Source organism: Drosophila erecta, unplaced genomic scaffold (assembly GCF_003286155.1).
Source record: "Drosophila erecta strain 14021-0224.00,06,07 unplaced genomic scaffold, DereRS2 tig00000021-arrow-pilon, whole genome shotgun sequence".
NCBI classification, from domain to species: Eukaryota; Metazoa; Arthropoda; class Insecta; order Diptera; family Drosophilidae; genus Drosophila; species Drosophila erecta.
In genome coordinates, this window is record NW_020825198.1 from 3142801 (window position 1) to 3156853 (window position 14053).

General features: G+C 43.2%; 3 protein-coding genes across 10 annotated transcripts; 2 read left to right on the top strand and 1 right to left on the bottom strand.

The window, feature by feature from the left end:
- Positions 1 to 4014: 4014 nt before the first annotated feature.
- On the top strand, positions 4015 to 9102 carry LOC6546462 (R3H and coiled-coil domain-containing protein 1). The gene is made up of 10 exons (XM_001971298.3): positions 4015 to 4111; positions 5231 to 5401; positions 5460 to 5632; positions 6586 to 6766; positions 6944 to 7382; positions 7522 to 7698; positions 7757 to 8047; positions 8113 to 8302; positions 8366 to 8605; positions 8718 to 9102. The coding sequence occupies exons 3-10, from the start codon at positions 5599 to 5601 to the stop codon at positions 8765 to 8767; spliced, it is 1602 nt and encodes a 533-aa protein (XP_001971334.2). The 5' UTR covers positions 4015 to 4111; positions 5231 to 5401; positions 5460 to 5598; the 3' UTR covers positions 8768 to 9102.
- A 217-nt stretch (positions 9103 to 9319) lies between these two features.
- Positions 9320 to 11234, top strand: LOC6546463 (peroxiredoxin-2). Of its 7 annotated transcripts, none has more exons than XM_026977811.1 (5): positions 9320 to 9443; positions 10082 to 10242; positions 10309 to 10426; positions 10491 to 10896; positions 10960 to 11234. In XM_026977811.1, exons 2-5 carry the CDS (start codon positions 10089 to 10091, stop codon positions 11008 to 11010), a joined length of 729 nt encoding a protein of 242 aa, XP_026833612.1. In that variant the 5' UTR covers positions 9320 to 9443; positions 10082 to 10088; the 3' UTR covers positions 11011 to 11234. The 7 variants fall into 7 exon arrangements, with proteins under 7 accessions (XP_026833612.1, XP_026833613.1, XP_026833615.1 ...); XM_026977812.1 differs by having other exon boundaries at positions 10087 to 10242; XM_026977810.1 differs by having other exon boundaries at positions 9321 to 9466.
- Positions 11235 to 11580: 346 nt separating this feature from the next.
- Positions 11581 to 14050, bottom strand: LOC6546464 (phospholipid scramblase 1). Of its 2 annotated transcripts, none has more exons than XM_026977808.1 (4): positions 14031 to 14050; positions 12784 to 13277; positions 12034 to 12192; positions 11581 to 11894 (listed from the first exon to the last, which is right to left on the bottom strand). In XM_026977808.1, the coding sequence occupies exons 2-4, from the start codon at positions 13267 to 13269 to the stop codon at positions 11871 to 11873; spliced, it is 669 nt and encodes a 222-aa protein (XP_026833609.1). In that variant the 5' UTR covers positions 13270 to 13277; positions 14031 to 14050; the 3' UTR covers positions 11581 to 11870. The 2 variants fall into 2 exon arrangements, with proteins under 2 accessions (XP_026833609.1, XP_001971336.1); XM_001971300.3 differs by lacking the exon at positions 14031 to 14050 and adding an exon at positions 13660 to 13901.
- Between the last annotated feature and the right edge of the window lie 3 nt (positions 14051 to 14053).

Here is a 14053-nt window from a genome sequence, read left to right on the forward strand (position 1 = left end):
AACGCTCAAGTTGGTATTATTCCAAGTTCAGAACAACAACAAATTGTTTCAGAACTTTGCAAAAAAAAACATAGTATTTTCGTGGTGCAGGAGCAAAACAAGTGAAACAATGCGAAATACTGGGAAAAATTATATTCTATTTAAATTATATGTAAAGTTGTATACTTGAGAAGAGCATTCCTAGTCATATCTAGAATTTCAACTTCAGATAATTACTTGTAAAGTGCTTATGCCAAACAGGAACCCTTAGGTCCTTTTATTAATAAATGACTTTAGTCACACTGATTTTTATCAGTGCACTCGACACAGATGCGGCCAGCATCATGGTGTGCATTTGCCTTTGGTTTTTTGTTGCGTTGTTTTGGAGTTCGCCCAGCTGCACTTTGCAAATGTCAGCCAAAAGGACTTCGGCGTGGGCGGAAGGACTACGTCCTTATGCGGCGCCACATGACATTTGGCAGTGCAGGCGGACGCGTCCTGCGGCGCCCCAAAGATTTGCCCCACTGGGGCAACCATAAATTATGAGCGGCAGACGAGCTGATAAAAACGAGCGAGTTATTTGCAGAGGCGTCTTTGCGTTCAGTTTATTGATTACTTTGCATAAAGTTCAAATTAATGAATCATAGGCCATGTTTACAAATGCTAGCAATCGTAGGCCAGTGGCAAATCGCATTTATCACTGCTAACGAGTTCCCATCGGAAGCGTTACGCATTTTAATTGCCTATAATGCGTTGGACCTTTTAAAGTTTTAGTATTCCTTTATAATATATACATGTATTTATAGTTTTTTATGGGCTGTTTTTATTTCATTTCCAGTAATCCTTGAACTGGCCGGAATTGCCACATAAGACTATTGTAGAGGCCTCTTTAAGATTTAACACCTCTCGCAAGGAGCAAAACGAATTTGCCTCATACACATAACTCCACGTTTATTGTCGCACCCACATTTCCGTTTCATGCCCCTTAAATGTCAACCCTAGGCTTTAGAGTCGATTCCATGTTGCTCTTTATGTGGCACAATTTATCAGGCAGGACCCAAAATGGAGAAATACCCAAGCCTCGCCACTGTAAAAACACAAATCGTTTGTGTGGAATGCAAAAATAATTTGCAAATCAAAGATTGATGCAGAAAATCGGGCAGAAAAGGAAAAACGAGCTCCGAATGCCGATGGCCGACCTAACAAAAAACCCAACAAACATTGCGTATCCGCAACGTTGTCGTCGGCGTAGTCGAGAGTTGATGACATGACCAACAAATCGTAAATTCGATAAAAGGAAATTAGAAGGAAAAGCATCCGGGGCCAGAAAGGGAAAATGAAGAAGCGGATAGGCGGGGAAGGGAGTTGCGCGGGATTTTCCATTCGATTGTCTTCAAGGGGAATTTAATTCAGCTATGAATACGAAATTTTGCACAGCCATATGGAAATTGAAAACCAAATCTGTCGCATCGATATTGGCAAATTACGAGGCGTGTAAAGCCATAAATTGATTATGCCAAGTGTGCTTATCCTGGCCTTCGATTAAGCTGAATCACGTAGCCCGAATTACTCAAGTTTATCAGTGAATTATGAAAGCAGTCTAGACTCTGCCCTCTGACTAGCATTTTAATTATGGCAATTTACTCTTGATTTGTCCGTATATAAATTGCCCAACCCCTTGACCATTAATTGAAATTGTTGAAATGCGCGAGTTATCTGAAATTATAATCTCCCCTGCCAAGATTCCTGTCGATGGGCAATTAAAACTTTATTTATTGCAAAGCCATAGGAAAAATGCAGCCAACAATTTCGCAGTGGTCTCAAAAGACTTGGGCGGCAGCTTTTCAGCTTGGCGGAAAATTTCCTGAGCCGCAAGGGAGCCTCAAGACAATGGAAGCGGGAAAATAAACAGGGCGAAGGTAAAAGACTGATTTATCTCTTGCCCACCTTCTTTGATGTTTTTAGCTCTTACATAAAAGATTTTGCGGTATAATCCTTAGAAACTGCGACCCAATTAATGAAGAATGAGGAAAAAAACATAGATGAATACACAAAGCAGGCATAGAAAAAAGTTTAAATAAAAGCGTTTAATATGGGTTAATTAGTCATTACATTATCAATGCAGTGAATCTTTAGCTTAGAAATGGATAACTTTTTAAAGACCCATTTTATTGCTAACCCTAATACTCGAGGGCACTCGGCGGGACTCAAAAGTAATTAAAAGCAGATGATGTTGTAATCATAAACGAGTGGAAAACTATTTTATTAAACCAGCCAAACAGATTGCTGGCCAAAAGATAAAAATCGAATTCACAACGACCTTCTATTCTGGCCCTCACAAGCGAACGGCTTTAAGATCGTAAAAATTTACAGCTTTGGTAATTGCAAAATAGTTCAACATGACATGGGTCATGTTGTATAGGTACAGGAAAGAGATATGTGCAAATATTGCCGATGGCAAACACCTACACCAGATACCCAGTCAAACATGTATCCGAACACCTATCCATAAAAGATGCCGGCCAGATTTTATTGAGGCATTATCAGGCGAAATAAACGGGGACAATTTGCCGAAAATTGGGGACTGGGCCGAAAGTCGGTTTTATGAATGCCATTTTGACAGGAGACGACAGCAAAAGGCGTTGCAAATTGCCGGGCGGGGCGTGGCAGTCGGCAATGGGCAATGGGCATAGTTTTTGGGCAACCTTCAGACCTGTAATGAATAGCAGTGTATGAGCGATAACCAAGCACTCAGAAAAATGTGTCCTGATTGCTTTATTCAGAGGGAAAGTTATATTTCCAAGAAAATCAGCAGTTACAATTCAAATCACATGAATGATTAATGGCTTAATGGCTAACGCTTGTTTATTAAAGCTTAGGCCAAGTACTATCAATATTTTCAAGCATTCCGTATATATAAAAGCAGCTTATAATTCAACGGAAATTGATATTTTCTAGTTAATTTTGAAGTGTTTTCCCGGTGGGTTTCGAATCGACTTTTATGGCTCATAAACCACTGCACTGAAATCGGTGAATGGCGGAGTATTTGTGCTTCCCGATTTATCATCTGCAAGGACGCCACTTTATTTGCCTCCGTTGACGTTGGCCGCCCAATTAATTGGGCAATGAAATGCAAAAACCAAAACAAATTTAATAAGAGTAAAAAGTTGGCACTGCCAAAATATTTGCAGTGGTTAAGCCCGCTGTCTGGTGACACTTCGATCCGCAGAGAGCAACGCCGAAAGTGAAAGAAATTCATAAATAAACATTTGCCCGGTGCAAACAGCGACTTTTTGGAACGGAGCCATTAGAAAGTGGAGCTGGGCGGTGGGGGGTGTTGCAAGTGGGTGGTTTTTGGGCGGCTGGGTGGCGTGGGAGGTGTCAAGGGCGCGATAGCTCTTTGACAGCCGGGAAAGCGGATATGGAGTGAACGACAGGTTTTCCCCCAGCTCTTCCGCCTGGACGTTCGTGTTTATGCAAAATTTAATTTGAAGCTTTTACTCAAATATTAGCAGCGAAAATGCTGCAGAGGTTTGTAGCAAAAACTGAGCCACAAGGCCGATGAAATTAACTACTTAACCTTAACTTAAGTAGTTACTTTATGGACAAAGTAAGAACTTTTTCTCACGCATTAGCACGGCCTTAAATAGAAAAATGTACGTCAAGCTAAAATAATAAACAAAAAATTGCTATAATGAGTTTATTTAGTAAAAAAAAAGTCAATGATTTAGATTTCTTTTGCCACTAGTTTGTTATTTGCGCTCACAAAGTATTTTACATTAAAAGTACGTTAAGGTATTTTACATTGTAAGCTTAATGTAACCATAGCACAGTGACTGATGTTATCGATTATTTGTGAAATTCAAATGTTTAAGCTTAAGCGCGTAAACAGTATTTTTTAGGCAGTTCATGCGCCGCCAAAAACATATGGGCTTCAATTCAGTTCTCTGTCTGGTAACACTGAAAGTTCTAACTGTGCTTGTGTGCGTGCGACGTCGGTTTTTTCGTCGTCGCGACTTTTTTAAAATAAACTGGAGGCATTCGCAAATAATTTAAGCCTAATTGATCAGGAATTTGTGCATAATGTCGGTTGTGATATCGAGCTCTTTGTGAAAAAGCGCTTGAATAGTGGGTAAGAATAAACTAGCACCAAAAAAATGAACGAATTAGAACTTTTTGCCACGAGAATAGCAAGTGCGTAGGTGTGTGTGTTTGTGTTAGTGCCTGTGTGTGTGTGTGTCTGTTGTGGTCTTTGAATATGCGAGTGAGGGAGTAGGAAGTATTCCCCCTTCATTGCTCCAAAAACAACAAACACAGGCATTAAAAAGGAGGGAGAGAGAGAGAGAATACCTTGTAACAAAGTACCGTTACAACAATGGTAATACGGAAATGTGCAACTGATAAACAACAACAACAACGAGAAGTAGTACTAGTTTTGTGGGCCGTTCGTGCAGATACTACCAGTTTTTCACCTCCTCCTCTTCGTTTTCTGCACAATTTCGAGTTTTCCCAGCTGCGCCACAGCAACAACAACCACAACAACGAGAGCAAATGCGATTTTTCCGCATTGCAGTTGCGCCAACTAACACCGATATTTTTTTTTTTTTTTGGGCCTTCGTGCCTTGGCGCTCTTCTTGCATTCAGCCCGCGTTTAATAAACAATTAAGCGCCGAGCAATAAACAACCGCAAGCCGCGCATAGAAACTTTAGCTTTTCAAAATATTACACCATCCGCTTACATAATATAGTTTATGAGTCGTGCTTCGCCGTTCCGTTTTGTTGTGCTTGTTCGCCTTCTTCTTGAGGTCGTTTCTTCTGCTGCCCCTTCTACGTGAGAATTCCCAACAACCTGTTAGAAGATTCGGTTCCATTGGCCGGTTTTCTAGCTGCGTTTATGCGGGTCTATAATACAGATCTATTAATGTTGCTAAGTTCTAATTGCATAATTAAGCCTGCGAAATAATAAATTAAATAATAGGGATTTGAAATAAATAAGGAGTAAACAAGTAAACTTTTAAAGCAGGTCTTAAGAAAATGATTAATTTTTATTATAACTACCTAATATCTACAAGCAACTGTTTTCTAAGTTCCCCAGTGTGTTTCCGCCTGTTTTGCCTGTGCTTATCAGGAATTCGGCCAATTAAAGTTAATGGAGCTCCCGCATAAACGACTCATCATACACATCATGCACACATAGAGAATTGATACCGATCGATGGTTTATTCACCTTCTCCGCCGCTTTCTTCCCCAGCGTTCTGCTCTTTCCACCTGTGGGCAACTACCGCCGTTATCTCATCCACCAAACATGTGAGACATACCGCCAGCAGTACGATCTGTTCACCTTCTCAGTGGGCCAAGGGCCGCAGCGGCGCACCGTCCTCTGCTTTCGCAACCAGCTTCTGGATCCCAGCGGCTTTGAGAAGTGAGCATCTGACATATGGTATATTATCGTTGATTTGTCATTTATGCACAATTAACAGCCGCAAGCAGCATCAGCAGAGGGAGAAGGATAGAGAGCGAGAGGCAGCGAGGAGCTGGCGGAGCAACAACAATTCGCACTATCACACGAACGGCAGAAGCAGCAGCGCCAGCAGAAGAAACGCCGCGGAGCTCTGTAAGATGGGCGTTAAGAAGCATATCAGCGAAACTCCATGTGAGTAAAGGGGCCATTGTGAGATGGGCAGATAAACAAAGGCAATACACTATTTTTAATGATTTATATTTCGGTGCGAAGCGTTTCGACTCTTCATTCAGCAAGCAGCCATAAATTTAAGTGTTTGCAAATACGCAACAGATGCCAAACAAAGAAATCAAAAATGTTAATGAGAACCAGGGATCGCGACGAATATGAGAATACCCAGTGTTATTTAAAATTAAATCACTTAGGTACCTCGCCCAAGTTTTTAATGGTTTCCGTTGTATTAATTTAAAGTCAATCTACTTGCTGTTTTGGTAGATACCTTGCAAATTGAGGCATTAATGAGCTTTCCAATCAGAAGTAATGGCTAATTTCCAGCCAAGTTTGTAGCAAATAAGTTAATTAACTAAAAATAACCAGATGTGCCAGCTGAGCGACGCCGACAGCGACGTCGGCAAAGCTGTGGCCGTTCATTCAAGGTCGCCCTCTTTCTCGAGCGGATTTTTTGGTGGTGTTGCATCACAGTTCACCTCACCTCACTTCACTTGGCTTCATGCAGGTAGACGCTCCGCACAGCTGGTCGACCGCTGCGCACGCTCACTAGCTCTGGACCGCCCCCGCAGCCCCCCTTGTTACCTGGGATCCACCTGCCAAGTTCGTGTTGACATTCACGAATATCGGGCACAGAGCGGATCGAGAAAAATTGGGTCGACATAAGTGAATTTTGTTTTTAATTTATTTTATGCCGAATCCGTTGCTTCACCTTAGTCTCTATTTTGTTTCGGTTTGATTTTTGTGCATTTGCCAACTATTGTTGCTAATCGTCTGCTTGCCTGCCTCTCTCATTTGGCGATCTATCTGTTTTGATGCCTTTCTATACATGAGAAGTATCTCACACAGATGGTATCTTATACGTCTCTTTTTCAAAGTATCTCATGGAGGGCATTTTCTGTATCTGTATCTTGCAGTAAGCAAATCGAACTCGGTGGATTTATACAGGCCGCCAGCGCTGAGGAACAACAATAGCAATAACAACAATAGCAGCAGCGAAGAAGGAGCCGCAGCAAACGAATCTATAACAACACCATTAGCTGCAGGAACAGCAACCACTGAATCTACAAGTCCTACCTCGAAAGAATCCCCGAACAGGTAGGTAAAGTACAGCAGACACTCAATCGATTTAAGTACCACTTAAATAAGCAATAGATCATAAACTGTATACCTCTGACGAAAATGATTGTTAATATTCTGCTGTGAGCTAATCGATTACCTCGTTTATTTCTCGGCCATTTATTGTTCCATCTGTTTTGCTCCGCTCTTTCGCAGAGAGCAACAGACGGACGCATCAGCAGCAGCAGCGGCGACCCGTCGTGAACGCCGTCCCGATCGAGCGGTTTATGTGCCAAGGGCACGTCGCAGTCAAACTACACCACCGACTACAACAACAACGGCGACAGTGACAGCGGTTGCAACAACACCAGCAGTCGTAGCAGCAGTCACAGCAACAATTACAGCAGCGCCGGAATCCCCGCCAGTTGCAGATACACACCCGAGCAAAGCGGACGACGTCAACGGTCAGCCGCTGTCCAAATCGAAGAAAACCAAATCGCATCGGGAGCGCAGAGAACGCGGAAAGAAATCGACAGCTCTATCAGGACCAACAGCGGCCGATAACGCCACTGTACTCGTTATATCAGCATCTGAGAACGATACTCAATCCAACGAAGAACGCCGACCGGCAAAGCCAGCGGACTGTGATAAGGAGGTGGGTGTATGAAAACCTGAACAGAACTAAACTAACAGTCGCTAAAACCCTGTTTTGAATTACAATAATATTTATGAATAGCCTTCGGAGTAATACTCAATTTTCAAACTTATATTAACGCTTACCTTCTAATACACAGATCATGAGCGGCGCCCAGCGTACAAAGCCAGGCAATGGCAACAAATCAGCCAGCAATGGCAAGAACCAGCCATCGTCTCCACTGCGCATCGAGGATGTGGTGGCGGCCAGGAGCACCAATGGCGAGGAGCCGGCCAAATGTGATAACGATGTGCGCGAGTTGCAGCGAGCCTCAAAGGTAAGATCTGCCACTGGGAATAGTTGAAAGGAATTAACTATTTTCAAAAAAATTGCAGGAAATCAATCGCAGCAATCGCCGCATCATGAAACAAACCTTCAACTCAGATGTGCTGGAGATTCCGGAGAAAATAGACACACCGGCAACTAAGGCCATCCCATTCCCGCAAGCATCAGCCACAGCAAAACCACCTGCAGACAGCACCACCGAAGACGATGACGAGGAGGACGAGGACGACTGGGAGAAGATGTTTGACGAGAGCGGCGACTGTCTGGATCCCAAAATACTCCAGGAACTGAGTGAATCCGTGGGCAAGTGCAAAATAGAGCTGCCCAAAATGGACTATACGGTGAGTAGATATAACTTTTTAACTAGCATCATAACATCCAACACTGTATGCTACAATCCGCACAGGTCTTTCACATTAAACAGCAACTGCTCAACGAAGAGGAGTTTCCTCACGTTCTGGAGGTGTCCAATTTCCCAGTGGAGTTCAAAACACCCGACCTGCTCATGCTTTTCGCCCAGTACAGGGGCAGTGGCTTCGACATCAAGTGGGTGGACGATACCCATGCCCTGGCTGTGTTTAGCAGTTCACGCATTGGTGAGTGGATACACATTCAACCGGAGATTGGTTCCGTAATGAAATTGAACGTTTCTTGCACAGCTGCTGAGGTGCTGACGATGGGACATCCGTTTGTCAAGTTGAAGCCCCTTGCGGAGGCCACTCTGGAGTCACGACTGAAGGCGAAGAAAGCCGGTGCGGTGTCGCTGCAGCCGTATCGCCAGCGTCCGGAAACCTGCACGGCCTTGGCCCGGCGACTGGTATCGGGTGCTTTGGGAGTAAAACTGCCCACAGCGCCGCAAGAACGGGAGAACGAGCGGCGGGTACTACGTGAAGCCAAAGGTGAGTGCTAGCTCTGTTAGTAAACTGGGTCAAGGACATTCTCGATTTGTAACAAGTGTGGGGCGGCTTCCCTTGGTCTCATATTAATCTGATGCCTTATCTTTCCATTCAGAACGCAAACTGTTAGCTGCCAAACAGCGGGACGAAGTCTGGGAGAGCTAGACCGCGGCCCGGACGAAGGCCAGGTGCATTTTTCTCACCCCATCTGCAATAATGCTGTAGCAACCACAACATGAAGATCAACAACAACAATACAATACCATTAACTCCCACAAAAACAATTCTCAATCAAAGCTAACAAAGTAAATTAGTAATTCGCATGCTAAGCAATGTACTTTTAATGTTCGCTTTTTGTGAAATTAACACAGACTTTTGCTCAATTTGTTGTAGTTTTTAGAGAATGCATGATACGAATGCAATGCATATTATATCATCTAGGACGTAAGAGAGAAATATCTATATTTATTGGTCGTAGCAATTACACATGCAGAGAGACATATGTACGTGTTGTTTTAACTCCAGCCGTAAACCCTAATTTTTAAGCGCGAGCAATTTATATATTGATATATATATTTTAATAAAGTTTATAGGGTAAGTCAAAGTTAATCGATTTAGTGTTTTAATTGATAGTCCAGGTATTTACTTTAAAATAATATTCAGTATGAATATTCAAATATTGTTTTAAAATTTAATTCATGTTGGCAATGCTGAACTGAACCACTGGCAAAGTGGTTTCAGCATGGTGGTATTTTTGCGTGCTACGGCCACACTTATGCCGGTAGAACAATTTGTTATTAAAACAAAAAGAGTTAATTATAGCCCTTAAACGGTAACAGCTGTGCGTTTGTATGAGTGTTTAAGGCAAGTTTGCTTTACCTGCAACTGAAAATAAGTATTAAAACGGAGCTAGGCAATCGCATTGGCACTGGAATTTTAGTTGTTCTGAAAACTATTTGTTTAAATCAGTTACACGCTGACAACTATAAAATATATTACCAGTGAAGTGAATGAAATTGATAAGCTTATCTTTTCGGAAGCGCAGCAACAATAAGCGCGCTCTACCCAAATCAATTGAAGTTTTGCTCAATAGTTGCTTTTTTGACTGCGTGGCTACAAGTTGTGGGCGTGTTCGAATTTAGGGTATGTGCGTACAGTGAACACCGGCTTGCACGAACTGAATAGGGATTTACTACATGGAAGAAGTATTTTCTCTTTAAAATCAGCATTAATCAGCACCAGCATTAAGTTTTGTTTCTAGTTAGCTTGTTAAATTATATATCTTTACTCTTGGATAATGATAACCATTGACTTATAATATAAAAGAATAAGATTACATAAATTGTTGACCACTGTACTCGTGTTTATTATAAATATGTATAAAGAGGCGGCAATAATTGCAAAGTTTGCGTGTCATAAATACCGTATAGGCCGAATCCAATAGCAATATACAATATACATACGTGGATCTCGTTTCAGCCCAGTCATGTCCAAGTACTTATCTGTCCTACTGCTGTTCGTGGCACTTGCTGGAGCTGCCAAGCCGGAAGATAGTGAATCGTGCTACTCCTTCGCTGGCGGCTCTGTTTATCCCGATCAGCCGAAGGGCGACCATCAGCTGCAATACACCAAGGCAGTCAGTGAGTTTCATTGAGTAGATACAAGCAGGGATCATTACTAAGTCGCTGTTACCTTTATTTGCACAGTCTCCAAGCCAGCTCCCCAGTTCGAAGGCACTGCCGTAGTGAACAAGGAGATTGTGAAGCTATCGCTTTCCCAGTATCTGGGAAAATATGTGGTGCTACTCTTCTACCCACTAGACTTGTAAGTACGTCCACTTGGTCCATGGAGTTCAATAAGTAAGTTGTATTTCTCATTGCCATTTCAGCACCTTTGTCTGCCCAACGGAGATCATAGCTTTCTCCGATCGCATCGCCGAGTTCAAGAAGATCAAGACCGAGGTGATTGGCGTTAGCGTGGACTCGCACTTCACCCACTTGGCCTGGATCAACACGCCGCGCAAGGAGGGCGGCCTGGGCAACGTGAAGATTCCACTGCTCTCCGATCTGACGCACAAGATCAGCAAGGACTACGGCGTCTATCTGGAGTCCAGCGGTCATGCCCTGCGTGGCCTCTTCATCATCGATCAAACCGGAGTGCTGCGACAGATCACCATGAATGATCTGCCCGTGGGACGCTCTGTAGATGAGACTATTCGCCTGGTTCAGGCCTTCCAGTATACGGATACCCACGGAGAGGTTTGTCCAGCAGGTTGGCGACCAGGTGCCGATACGGTTAGTTAGTGAAAGTTATGACCAAAGTAACCCCTACTGAAAAAATTATTATTACTGCTACAGATCGTTCCCAATCCTGAGGAGAAAACGAAGTACTTTGCCAAGAATAACTAGGCACAGATAGATGCACATTACTTTAGCAGCCCAGCCCAGTTACATTCCCAATGTTCACGACTGAGTCACGACACAAACGAACAATCGCTAGAGTCCTCTGTACAGAAAGTCCATATCCGCAATGCCACCGATGCAAATGGTACGCATTTGTTTTGTACAAAATATAGTTTGTTTATTTTACAGCATAACTGAGAGATAAATAAATTGATGAAGTACATGTGAAAGTGATGCAATTTGCGCGGCGCCACAGGAGAGGCACCAAAAAGTTGGAGATCGAATCGATCTCAAAATGCCTTAAAAGCTGGCTCACGAGGCCACAATAATGGGTAAAAATTCGATTGCAATTAGTCTCATACAAAAATATATGTAATATTCAATAGGTAATAGTAAATAAGTTAGGTACGCCATGGTTGCAGTTTAGTATTCCTGTGCTCTGACCTCTGGGTACAACAAAGCTAGGTATGTCGAGGTATATAAATCTGGGAAACGGGGCGGGGCGACGACAATAACAACTAGGATGTCATAAGGCACTCGTTCTCGTCTGATTCTTTGTGTGTAGTCTGTTTTCCGGTTTGTGCGTTGTCACTGTGTGCTATATTGTGGTGTGCTGTAAATGCCAAATACCGAGGTCCATAAAAAAAACGAAGGTGCAACTGCGGTTCAGATCGAAGTTGTGCGGGAGATTCCTTTTGCTGGGGAGATTCCATATCGATCAAAGCGTTGCACAGTTCAGATTCCCGGAAACATTAATCAAATAAGGGGTTATGAAAATCTTATAGCTATGACGGTGTTACACGTCGAACCAAAAAACAGTCGGCGATAATAATGTTTGTTCTTCAAAAATTCGATCCATCGAAAGCCTACTCCTCGTAGTAAACCGCGTCCTGGAATAAACAAAGCATAAGTCAGCAGAGATCAAAGCAGGAAAGTAGGAAGTATATTTCAGTGCCATATGTTATATTTCACTCTATGATGTATCTGACTTGTATTGTCTGTTGATATACCCAAAATTGATATACTCACAATCAGAAAGAGCGCTGCGAATATAAGCGCCTTCATGCGAACATCCAGATTCAGCGGGAAGGTGACGCTGAAGTAATCCGCATCGGTGAACAGCTCCCTCCCCAGTCCGGACCATTGTTTGGTGATTTTCCCGATCTCCTCATTGTTGGCGCTCAAAACCTGAGTAAAGGGTGGGCAAGGGGGCGAGAGATGTTTGCGTTTCGCATTAATCGGTACGCAGTTCGCGGCATCGCAGTTAATTGATTCGCTCTGGACAGTCAGGCATGGCGACCCATGACGTCACTGCCTCGGACTGCAGTTTCTGTACTTTTCTACGTGCACAGCAGTGGTCAGTAAAAGGGCTTTTAGATATACAAATACTCCTCGATACTCTGGCCATAAAATGTATAAATTGATGGGGGTTTTAAATATCAAGCAACATCTAGGAATATTTTTAAGCACATATATAATTAAAAATTTAAACTAGTGTGGGTGCTATTAATAGCATCGCATTTGTGAATGAGACATTGACCGGAGCCACAGATATATCCAATTATAAATGTTCAAACAATTAAGTGGATGCCTCGTGCTGTTCATTTAAGAATTTTATATAACTTCGACCCAGCTGAAAAGTCAACTGATAGAAGCCATCTGCGTTGCGACAACTTTACATGCTAATCCACTGACCGCTGCTGTGTGTGTATACACTTGTTTGAGCACGGGAATCGAGATCGAGAGCCATGAATAACCACTTGTTGGCTGCACACTGACCTTGAAGTTGGTATCACTGAAACACTTGAAGGGACACAGGGGTCCCTCGATCTGCAGGACGGTGTCGCCGAATGTGTTCTTAATGTTAAACTTGGGCCGCATGAAGGTGCAGACCTGTTCCACGCTTCCGATCACCTGGCCGGGTGGCGCCGACACCTCCACGGCGTTCATGCAGCTGGGAAAGCAGCAGAGGAGGTCGCACTTGAAGGGCCGGTACAGGTGGAGCACCTCGTTCTGGAAATTGTCCAGGATCTTCATCTCGAAGGGACGCGACCGGCCAAGCATGTTGCGTGTACAGCAGTCGCTCTCCTCGTAGGCGAAGTACACATTCTGGCCCAGTGAGTTCTTCACCTTGAAGCGGTTCTCCGTCTCAAAGCCGGTGATCAGCTCCAGATTCTCGATCTTCTGCGACACGAGCAACTGGTCCAGGGCGGTCAGGTATTCCAGTCCCTGCGGGCAGTTGGGCATGCCCACGGGTATCGACATCCAGTTCTCTGCAATGGGGCGTTGTTCCGGATTAGCTATCTCTGTATTTATATTTATATATGTACATATATAAAATGCTCTTCCTTTATGTATGGATAGGGGTATTGATTAGGGACACTGCTAGGAGTTTCCACAAACTTCTACAAACTTTTGTTCCCTTCATAATAATAATAATATAATTTATTTTTTTAACTTATGCTTTATGGTTTCGTTAACTATCGATTGAGAATAACTGGGTGCTAATGCCTTGCCCCCTGCTGTATTCAACGCCAAGAAAGAGGCGACGGCGCTTCCGCCTTTTGCACACACAGACGCGCGCATCCCACTACGTCCATCTGAGCGATGGAATTCAACAGTGGGACTAATCCATATATGTCCATCACTACGCACCAGCTCCATTGGCATTGATTCTGGCATTCGCCGCCTGCGGCTGAAGGACCACTGCTCCATTCTCGTCCTGCGGTGCATTTTGCGAGAGCACCTTGTACTCGCTCATCTGCATCATTGTTATTGTTAGCAACTATATTCGGATCGGATTCTTGAACAGTTCACAAAACACTAAATGCAGTTGACCGCGTTGTGAACGCCGAAAAATTCCGCACAAATACAACATACGAAAAATACTGCTTTCTTCCTGCTTGCATTTCGGTATTTATGCGGATATCGAAAAAATTTACAAAAAGCTTTTAATAGAGCAGTGTAAATTGAATAATAATAATTGTAGAATATATTTTATTGCGAGTAATTATTTTAATACCTACCGGTTTGTTTTAGCTTGCCAACG

Excerpts from the sequence above, each read along its gene's own strand:
- LOC6546462 (XM_001971298.3), top strand. The coding sequence starts at position 5,599 with ATGGGCGTTAAGAAGCATATCAGCGAAACTCCAT. Across the intron at positions 5,633-6,585 it reads GCATATCAGCGAAACTCCAT|TAAGCAAATCGAACTCGGTG; the intron begins GTGAGTAAAGGG and ends TGTATCTTGCAG. Across the intron at positions 7,383-7,521 it reads CAGCGGACTGTGATAAGGAG|ATCATGAGCGGCGCCCAGCG; the intron begins GTGGGTGTATGA and ends TCTAATACACAG.
- LOC6546463 (XM_026977811.1), top strand. The coding sequence starts at position 10,089 with ATGTCCAAGTACTTATCTGTCCTACTGCTGTTCGTGGCACTTGCTGGA. Across the intron at positions 10,243-10,308 it reads GCAATACACCAAGGCAGTCA|TCTCCAAGCCAGCTCCCCAG; the intron begins GTGAGTTTCATT and ends TTATTTGCACAG. Across the intron at positions 10,897-10,959 it reads GGCGACCAGGTGCCGATACG|ATCGTTCCCAATCCTGAGGA; the intron begins GTTAGTTAGTGA and ends TTACTGCTACAG.
- LOC6546464 (XM_001971300.3), bottom strand. The coding sequence starts at position 13,774 with ATGATGCAGATGAGCGAGTACAAGGTGCTCTCGCAAAATGCACCGCAG. Across the intron at positions 12,193-12,783 it reads TCAGTGATACCAACTTCAAG|GTTTTGAGCGCCAACAATGA; the intron begins GTCAGTGTGCAG and ends CCCTTTACTCAG. Across the intron at positions 11,895-12,033 it reads TCGCAGCGCTCTTTCTGATT|GACGCGGTTTACTACGAGGA; the intron begins GTGAGTATATCA and ends TGTTTATTCCAG.